The sequence below is a fragment of the Asparagus officinalis genome, chromosome 9, assembly GCF_001876935.1.
Source record: "Asparagus officinalis chromosome 9, Aspof.V1, whole genome shotgun sequence".
NCBI classification, from domain to species: Eukaryota; Viridiplantae; Streptophyta; class Magnoliopsida; order Asparagales; family Asparagaceae; genus Asparagus; species Asparagus officinalis.
Genome location: NC_033802.1, coordinates 36,954,172 through 36,964,096, shown reverse-complemented (window position 1 = coordinate 36,964,096; position 9,925 = coordinate 36,954,172). Strand labels below are relative to the sequence as shown.

The 9,925-nt window shown below is 38.5% G+C and overlaps 1 protein-coding gene across 1 annotated transcript; it reads right to left on the bottom strand.

Annotated features, from left to right (window-relative positions):
* On the bottom strand, nt 1,803-2,329 carry LOC109823373 (protein G1-like5; the record flags this gene model as incomplete). The annotated part of the gene is given in 2 exon segments (XM_020389647.1): nt 1,803-2,074; nt 2,076-2,329. Coding segments are annotated over 2 exon segments (399 nt in total), but the record flags the coding sequence as incomplete, so codon positions are not given.

The following is a 9,925-nucleotide window of genomic DNA, read 5'->3' as shown; positions in this document are numbered from 1 at the left end:
AATATTTTTATATATGATAAAATGAGATGTGAGCTCAGATTTTTATTATGAGCTAACACAATTGGCTACTCGAAACGATGATCAGCACTGCCATCATGATTTGCACTCATCATGATCTATGTATAGAAAAAATTATATCATTTTAAATTTTTTAATTATTGTGTTAGCTGTGTAGAAGGAATGGCTGTTAAGCTGCTTGAAAAATCAATATATTAAACTAGTTCATATGCTAGAAGATTTCAAATTATGTGAAAAGTTTACCATATACATTTGCTGACGCGCTGAACAAGATGTACGGTACTGATCATGAATTTGATTAGCTAATTAGTTTTTCTAATAATAAGATTTGAGCTCACCAGTTTACTCATGTATATACTTACTATAGAGCAATCATTTGAGATGGACAATTTATGGAAACTTTATACACACACTATAAAGTAATAATCGGAGATGGACAATTTATGGGAACTTACTAGTAAGAACCATAGTTCTGAATGAAATTTAGTTTTTCACATTGAACTAGAAGATACCAGACTTTAAGAAGGTAAATGCAACTTCTCTCCTTTCTAATGAAGGGACATTTCTCCATTACTAGGGAAAATCAGTGGGACTTGTCCACCTTGTTAACTGAAAGCAAACATTAAAGATTTATAGAAAACGAATCTAAATTATCAGCGTTTTATTGGGTATATATGATCCTGAAATACCTATGCGAAAAAAATTGAAATCCATATGTTAATATTGTTGAGATCAGATAAAGTAATATGATCCTGGCAATTGTTTAGGTTAACAATAAATTCACACTACTATATAATTAATGAGAATGATCATCTTAACCATACATCAAAACATACAAATCCAGACAACATTTTGAAATAACCTACCATCAAAAATATATGACAAGTTCAAAAGATTAGCCAAACACAATAGGTCAGATTCAATTCAAATCTAAGGACAACGTTCAGAAATAGCTCAGAAATAGCTGGTGACCTACACATTTATAATCATGCTTTCCACAGTTCTCTCTATATGAGATTTCGGAATGTACAAGATCTGTTTTGTCTTTTTTTCTAAAATGCTAAGCCTAGTACTATTGGAGTCATGATCATGATAAAGCAACATTCAAATATCAATAATGGTCTTGATTTGGTTGGCTAGTAGTGGGATAATAGGCTCAAGAATAAAAAGAAACATCAGATTTGAAGAAATCAGAATATTGGTAAGAGAATTTGAGTTACATGACAGGAAACTAAATACAAATGAACTCTCTCCAATATAAAGATAAATATGGAAACATTAATTTGGTGAGAGAGTACTTGAGTGATACGATAGAAGCCAAATACATAAAGAACAAACAAAAGAGCTAACCTACTAAATTCTGATGGAAACCCTATAATCTTCCAATATAATATAACTATCAAAAACCATTTATAGCAAGACACATCCATGGACACATCTTTGTCACTTTCCTTTTCCATGTACATACAAGATGCAAGAATCCAACCCATAAATGGAAACCCTTGGTGAACTTAAGGTGCGCGTGTCTGAAATGACTACAGTACTACACTAGTCCATGGCAAATAAAGCTTGCTATGAAATGCACACTGACACATGATCATCTCAGGAAAGGATATCCAAGCGCTGCCCTTCACTACCAAAATAAAAAGAAAGAAACATAGAAGTGAGACCTCTTGACATTTGATCATGATGTGATCCTCCAAGAATCTCACAGCACATTCTGATCTCTCTCTCTCTCTCTCTCTCTCTCTCTGACAAATGCAGAAGATAATTAACCAGCTAGCTAACCAATCCAAAGTTGTACTTAATTAAGGTTCAATCGACAAATATAACACGAAATCAAGTGCGACATAAGCTAATGAAAAAGCATAATAATAAGATTTTCACCTTCTTGACACTGATCAATCTTGGTCATGTTCCCTTCTGATCATCCTCACCCTGGTTCTCTGCTTGCGCTTGTTCCTGTGGTTTCTTTCGCTTCTTCTTCTCGTAACTGACCCCGCGAGCCCGAGACTGGAGCTCGCGAACCTCGCGAAGGAAAAGCCTGACGGCCCTGGAAGGGGTTATTCTCAGGGCGACCGCCATTCTCTTCGTACGCAGCGCGAAGACGACCGATAAGAGCATCGAGGCTGCCCCAGGCTTGGCGAAGCGGGCAGGGGCACGGGGCGGGTGGGTTCGGGTGCCCGTAGAAGGGGCACATGTGGAGGTGGACCTTGGTCTTGCCGAATTGGTCGAGGTAGCGGAGGAACTCGAGGACGTGGGCCCCGCTGCAGTGGGCCAGAGAGAGCGGGGGGCGGTGGTTCTTGAGGTATTTGTTAGACCCTAGAGGGGGGTGATTAGGGTCTTATGCTAATCTAATCCGATTAAATGCCAATTATGAGGCTGAGGCTGAGGCTGAGGTTGAGATTTGGAAGGGTTGATCAGAGGGTGGGCTGTCTGGGTTCTGGCTGAAGTGATCCATTGGAATTTTGGGTGTGATCAAGATTTTGTGTCTGCAGCTTAAAGATTAGTGTAGTAGGTTAGGGCAGATGAGATACATACGTATGTGTGTGTGTATATATAGAGGGAGAGAGAGAGAGGGAGAGGGGGAGAGAGCGCTCAGCTGCTGGCCAACAGTTGATCACGAAGAAGCAGTAGTCAACCTGACAGGTTAAAAAGAGTTAGCAGAGAGTTTAGTTTTGAAATTAGGAAAGCATACTCTGATAAGAGAAATACGAACATGGGTTCTTGATTACTAGCTACTGGGCTTGTTTTTTCAGAGAAAAAGACTGAAAATTTCCAGAGAAATTGAGAGAGAGAGAGAGAGAGAGAGAGAGAGATTATAGTTTACATGAGTTGAAATCAGGAATCTTACACTGATAAGATATGTATGAACATGGGCTTCTTGATTACTACTGAACTTTTCCAGAAAAGGGTGAAAGAGAGACTGAAATTTTTTGAGAGAGAAATTAATTAAGAAGGGGTTATCTATCTTTCTTTCTTTCAGATTGAAATTGATGGATTTGAGGTCGATGGTGTGGTGAGACCTGAAAGATGACAGTGACAGGTAAAATTAAGCATTAATAGTAGAGTGAAGGAGCCACAGTGGGGTTGCAATTTAAGTAGTGTTTGGCCCCTTTTGAAATTGACTAATGAACTGTCCATAGCCATGCTTAAATTTATTATTTAAAAAAAACTTATCAGTTATATTTCTTGCAATAAAAGATCAAGGACCAAAGTTAACAAGAGGGTCATACATGTTAGTAAAGTGAACACCAAAAGACTGATATCCTCACAAAAAAATTAGAAGGATGAGTATACAAATTGTACAGTTGTCTGCATGAGCTTAGAGCAAAAAGGTATATGATTGATTTAACATAAAGATAGAAAGTTTCTAGATAGTTAAATGAATTAGTATATGATTGATTTAACATGAAGATTTTGAGTGTGTTTGGAAACTTCTCGAAATGAGGTCAGGTTCACACCTGGCATCATTTTGGACAAAATTCAGTTTGGATAAATCTAGGTCAAATTTGGTTCTGGCATCACCCCAATTTTAGAGTAGTTGTCAAACACATCTGAAGGTTTCTAGATAGCATAATAAACTAGGATAAGGACTCTATTAGGGATTTTTTTTTGTGGGAAAAAGTTTTATTTAACTAAAACCTATAAGAATAGCATCTTTAGACACTAAAAGATCTCTTTCTAGAATTCTGTCATGGAAACAAACAAAGTCAGAAGATCACAGTCTAGCAAGCAAATATTATCAAAACTGAAATGATGAGTTGTTCCTGGAATATCTCTTGTATTCAAATGTTGGTTATATCGATCTCCACAATATCTCATCTGTTGTAACTGACGCATCTTATCCACTTCTATAAATAGAAACACCAAAGGGAAAACTCTATGATTACCTACTTCCCCCATATATTTATATGATATCAGAGCCCTTGACTAACGTCAATAGAAACTCTATCCACAAATCTCCTAGACTGTCCAATGACAACTACCTCCACAAGCTCGATTGGAGCTCGATTGAAGCTTCCAACACAGCCAACAACACCAACCCAAACACCAATCTTCTCTAATCCACACAGAGCAATACTAATGGCCTGCCCTCAATCACCTCCCCTACACTCACCATCAAACTAGATCAGGAGAATCACACTAGATTGGAAGAACTATTACTTGTGGGCTTCGACACTTCTCTCAGCACTTAGGCATTTGATCTTGACTTCCTTGTCACCCAAGACAATACAGAACCTCCATAATTTCTCCTACTCATTGTAGGAGAGAGCTCCGAAGCACAACATACTACCAATCCAGCCTGTACCTCCTGGAAACAACAAGATAGAATGGTGTTTCTTTGGTTGAAGTCCACCATCGCTGAGCGTGCATTGGGTCATATTACTCGTGCCACAACCTCTCATCAGGCTTGGCTTACTTGCAACATATATTTCTATCTCAATCACATTCATGAGTCATGCGCTTCCAATTGCATAATTTGCGACAATGGTCGTTATCAATTTTTGAGTCTATTGAGAAGAAGAGGTCTATTGCTGATCTCCTAGTTGCTATGTCAAATCTAGTCAATGAAGCATATCTTTTTAACTGCATTCTAAAAAACAAAATTTCTTCATAGTCAATTTCCCGTCCATGGCATTCTCTGACAGGGAAGTGTCCGGTCAAAGTGGCATTACCTATGCTTCCTTTGATGGGAGTTCTTTGATTAGAGAGGCTCCCGAATTTAATGTGGATTGCCTGGAGGACGTCCCTAATCTTGTGCAGTGAGGGAGTCGTTTTATTCTGCGTCAGTTGATTATTAACGTGCCATTGACTAAGTATCAGGAGTCGGCTGAACCTTTGAGGAAGCCTTAATATTTGTTCAGCGACTCTGTCGAGGATCTTGAAAGGCTCTCGTGTGGCTCGGAGCAATAGTTGACTAAGCATGGTGGAGTATTTCAATTCTTGCCTCCTATTCCTCGACATCATTCCCTTATACAACTTAGGAACTTGGCGGTGTCCTGCGAAATATCCTAGCGGTTGACAGAAGATTATGAATGCATTCATTACAGATTCAACGGTGGGGACGTCAAGACTCTGGGTTTGAGTGATTGGAATTCTATTTGCGGGCTTCATCCTAGGGTGTTGGGCTAGGACTGTTTGCCACAAAATGAGCTAATGGTAAAAGCAAATACTATGAAGAATTGCCTAGCTTGATTAGGAAGGGAGCTGCCGGTCAGGAAGTATAAGTACTTTAGCTGGGTTCATTCATCTACTGATAAATGGTGGATAAGGATGAAGAGCTATGTGCTTAGTCGTTGGGGAAATGAGTTAGCAAGTAACGGATTGTATGTCCTCATTCGAGCTAGCATGTATGGTCTCCCAATCAGTGGAGATCACTTCTTTGCTTTGTTTGAGATATACAATCTAGGCACAAATACTTTTGAGACCAATAATGGAGAGTTAGGTCTTCCTCTCTACAAAATGATGAAAGTGTTCGGGTTACCGATGGGGACATACCTTATCAGGAATATTTTGCAACCAACAGTTAGTTTAATCAGATGAAAGAGACGGCCTCTATTGCTCACGACATCTTCTAGGAGTTAACCTGCCATTATCAGACAGCCATAGAAGATGCTGATATAAAGGCCAAAAAGAAATCCCCACAAGTTAGCTTGAATCAGTTTGCGGATTATCTTTTTTAACATCTTGAGGATCACTCCAAAAATGAGGTCTGTGAATTGCCTCCTTTGACCCCATCTGAGATCAACAAGCTTTTGTTGAAGACAAATGCCCAATCGTACACTACCCGCTTAGTTGAAGGAAAATTTCCAAAGGTTACGAAGTTCGAGTCCTTTTTGTGGTGTGCTCAAAAGAAAATTACTCCGAACACTCTTCTAGCAGGGTACTTATCCATTTGGCTAAAGAAATGTGTAGTACCTCATCAACCCTCTGATGCCTTACCTATCAAAGTCTTGTACCCTGCTGTTTAACTGGCAATCGATCGTAAACTTCCCCTGCTCCCAGCTGTGATTGCTGATATCCACAGCGGGCTTCGTCACCTGGCCACCACATTTACACAATAAGGAAAGAAGGCTTCAAGTGAAGTTCTTACTACCAAAATAGAGCTGCCATATACTTATCTAATGGCGTGGCTTGTCCTTCATCGGCCTAATTTGATGACAACACCTGAGACTACCGATCTAGGTCTTCCTCTGTTGCAGATCTTAGAGGTGTGTAAATGGATGGCCAGGCAGTATCATGAGGTATCAAGGCAGTTCCAGGTTCATAAGTGTTGGGAATTTTTTAATTCTTCCCTCAATTCTCTGGAACTTATAATGAGATGCTCATAGATGAGGAAGAGCCAAGGAGAAATAGAACTACCTTAGATGTAGGATGTTTTCACTGGTTAATGAACATCCACCCCAGCTACCTCATCTTCCGAGTGACGAATGTTCACAGTAACGAGCCTTATCTTCCCTGTAGATTCGCTCGCCAGTTTGGATATGACCAACTATATGTTGGGAACCCAAACAGAAGATTGAAGACTTGTGGTGGTCTCATCAATGGTGCACATGCTTGGTTTTGGAGTATAAGTGGTTGTACAAATGCCTAATTTAATCTTTCAGTCACTAAGACCCATCTATAGATGACATTCTTGTATTGCAAATGGCTCATCGCCGCCAACTCACCCACGAAAAAGAAGAAAATCTTAGAGCTAGAGGAGAAAACAACATCCAAAGTTGCCACTGAAATGGTTCAAGAAGCTATTCTTTCTGGGAAAGGAAAGGAACTTATTGAATCCTCCAGCAAAGGAAAACAAGTTATTGATTCTGATAAAAGCGAGGGGGAGTTCTTCGAAGATGTAGCTTGGACATCTGAGGAAGAAGGTGGGGCTGAAGGTGTTGAAGTTGAAAGTGGCGATGAGGAAGGTGCATCGGATCTTCCATCTTCTTTCTTTCCAAGGTAAAGCACGAGTTCACCCGTTGCTCATAGGACTCATCGTGCTCACCTACCTAAATCACTGGAAGCTCTAAAAAAAATGAAGGAGAGGGTTGTTCTGACATCTCCCAATCAGATGACAGTGGAAGTTCTCAGTGGAGATGAAGAGGAAGAAGATACAATATCCCTCACTCATAGAAAGAGATCTCGACTTTCAACTCAGGCTCAAATTCAAGCTCAAGTTTCTTCAAAAGCCGAGTTGCGCATAAAATATCGCCATGAGAGATCCGATACTTTGGGAGAAGTCCGTCTGCCAAAAAGAACTAAGATGGCCATGCATCAACGACGTACCCCTTTATCTGTAATGGAAGAGGAGCCGGTCTGCATATTCTTGTTGAGGAAGGAGGTAATATTTCGTCTTCACCTTTCTTCCACTATGTCATTTTTAGATTTGTGGAACTCATTTTACAATTTGTTTTCATAGGGGGCTATGAAGAAGGCGAAATTCCATATGAACCCTCTGCTCCCAGACTTATGTAGACCAAGGAGTTAGGTTTCGTTCAGCAAATGCATAAAGCAATAGCTGATGAGCCTGTCAACGTTGGAACTGCTAGAGAGATTAGATTTCAATTTGAGCCCCTTATCACAGTCACTCCAACGACTTCCAGCACAGCTACAGATATTTCCCCATTCGGAGGGAAATTATGAGAGATGAGTGAATCAAAGTGCGTACCTCCTCTAATGGTTTCTACGCTTCATCTTCTTTTAGAGAAATTAAAGGAAATGAGTACCAGCACCAGAGTTGTAGAACTCTGAAGTACCTTCTTAATGTATTCAGCTTGGCTCAATCTCAACGTCCCTTCAGCTTCATCCCTACTGATTCGCATCCCTAGAATCTGTTTTGTTACACCCAGATCCTTCATTACAATCTCCTTTGCTAACTGCTTCTTTAAACTATTTATTGTTGGACCCTAGAGGGGGGGTGATTAGGGTCTTATGCTAATCTAATCCGATTATATGCCAATTAAAAACTAATTAATAAATTATCCTAGCAAGTATGAAACACAACAAGATATGTAAGCTAGGATAAGCAATATGAGCAACAAAGAGATATATCCTATATGATAAAAATATATATGCAAGGATATATAAACTAACACAAGGGGTAAACAATATGAACTAGATAGTGGATCATATAAATAATGAGCTATGGACAATGGCGATATAAGATATGAACATAAATATGAAAGAACGCCAAAGCACACTCAAAACAAGCAATATGATCACGGAGTTCGGACCTTCCGTCCTACGTCTCCGCTCCCCACTCCCGGGGAGAAATCCACTATCACAATCGGGTTTTCTACGCTCACCCGAATAACGTTTACACCTCACAGTGTCGGTTTTCAACGCTCACTGAACAACGTCACTCATCACACTCGGTTTTCTAGTTCACCGAAAACTTCACAACACACTCGGTTTTCTAGCTCACCGAAAACCTTACACCACTCACAATGTAACAAATATAAATTTGTTCTCTACAATAGATGAGAACTCAATTAAGCACAAACTCAATGTTACAATCTCTCACAACCCTAATATACTATGTATGCAAATACAATAAGCTCAAGTGGGTGTGTGTAACAATGAGATAATATAATCAAATCTAAACTCAATATAAAAACTAGCTTTAAAGAATGATAATCAAATAACTAAGCAAATGTAAAGCTAGATAGAGTTTAGAAAACTTCTCCAATAGATGACAAGATGGAGAGATGGAGATTGGAGCCCAAACAAGAAGATGATCTCCTCCACTTGTGAAAACAATCTTCAAACCAAACAAACACTAAAACACACTTAAACCCTTATTTAAAACTCTTTAAACTTGTTTAAAACATTTCTTGAGTACCCTTAGAAGTATGAGGGCATGGAGTATATATAGGCTCATGAAACAAGCCCAAAAACCCAAGAAAACCAAGCAAAAAGACAAAAAAACGGATATATTAAAATCTGGAAAATATAGCCGTTATGCTACAGTAACCGCGTCCAGAGACATGTCCGGTCGACCGGAGTTACTGTAGCAGTACGCAGCTGTTTTGTAAAATCAATTTAAAATAGCAAATGAACTCCAAAAATTATGAAATTTTGTAGGAATGTTCTAGACATGTAGAATAACAAAGAATTTCTGAAAAATATTTTCCCAGTTGAGAGAAATAAATATTTGAACACAAATTTACAGTTTCTGAAAAACTGCTGACATACACGATTTTGTAAAATCAATTGGGCACAGTAAATCAACTCTAAAAATAGTAAAATTATGAGGAAAGTTTCTAAACATGTAGATAAACATGTCAAAGAAAGAATTTCTTAAATACAACTTCCCATTTATGAAAACTCATCTGTTTTGTAAAACATGCACCAACATGCACGAATGAAAAACATGATTTTGTAAATTCCATTAAACATAACAAATCAATTCCAAACTTGATGAAACTTTGCAAAATGTTTATAAACATGAAAACAAACATGTTAGAAAAAGAATTTCTCAAATTAAATTTCTATTTGTGAAAACTCATGTATTTTGCAAGTGTGTCCAAAGCATAAAAACTCAAAACCATGCATGTATATATATAACTATATATATACATAGAAACCAAATACGTGTGTGTATATGATATTGAGCTTAAGGTACTTAACACACATAATATAAAATCTAAACTAAGTTACCCAAGCTAGATCTTGATCTTCAATAAGCTCGACTTGGTACACTTGCGGATGAAGCTTGAACTTGATCTTTAACTTTGAATTGTAATATAAAATCTAAAACTACATTACCTAAGCAATCTTGATCTTCAATTAAGCTTGACTTGGTACACTTGCGGATGAAGCTTGAACTTGATCTTTAACTTGAATTGTACGTTGCTTCACTCCACAATTCCGCTAACCTCCATTTGATATCGTCGTTATGTCGCAATCCATCAATCCT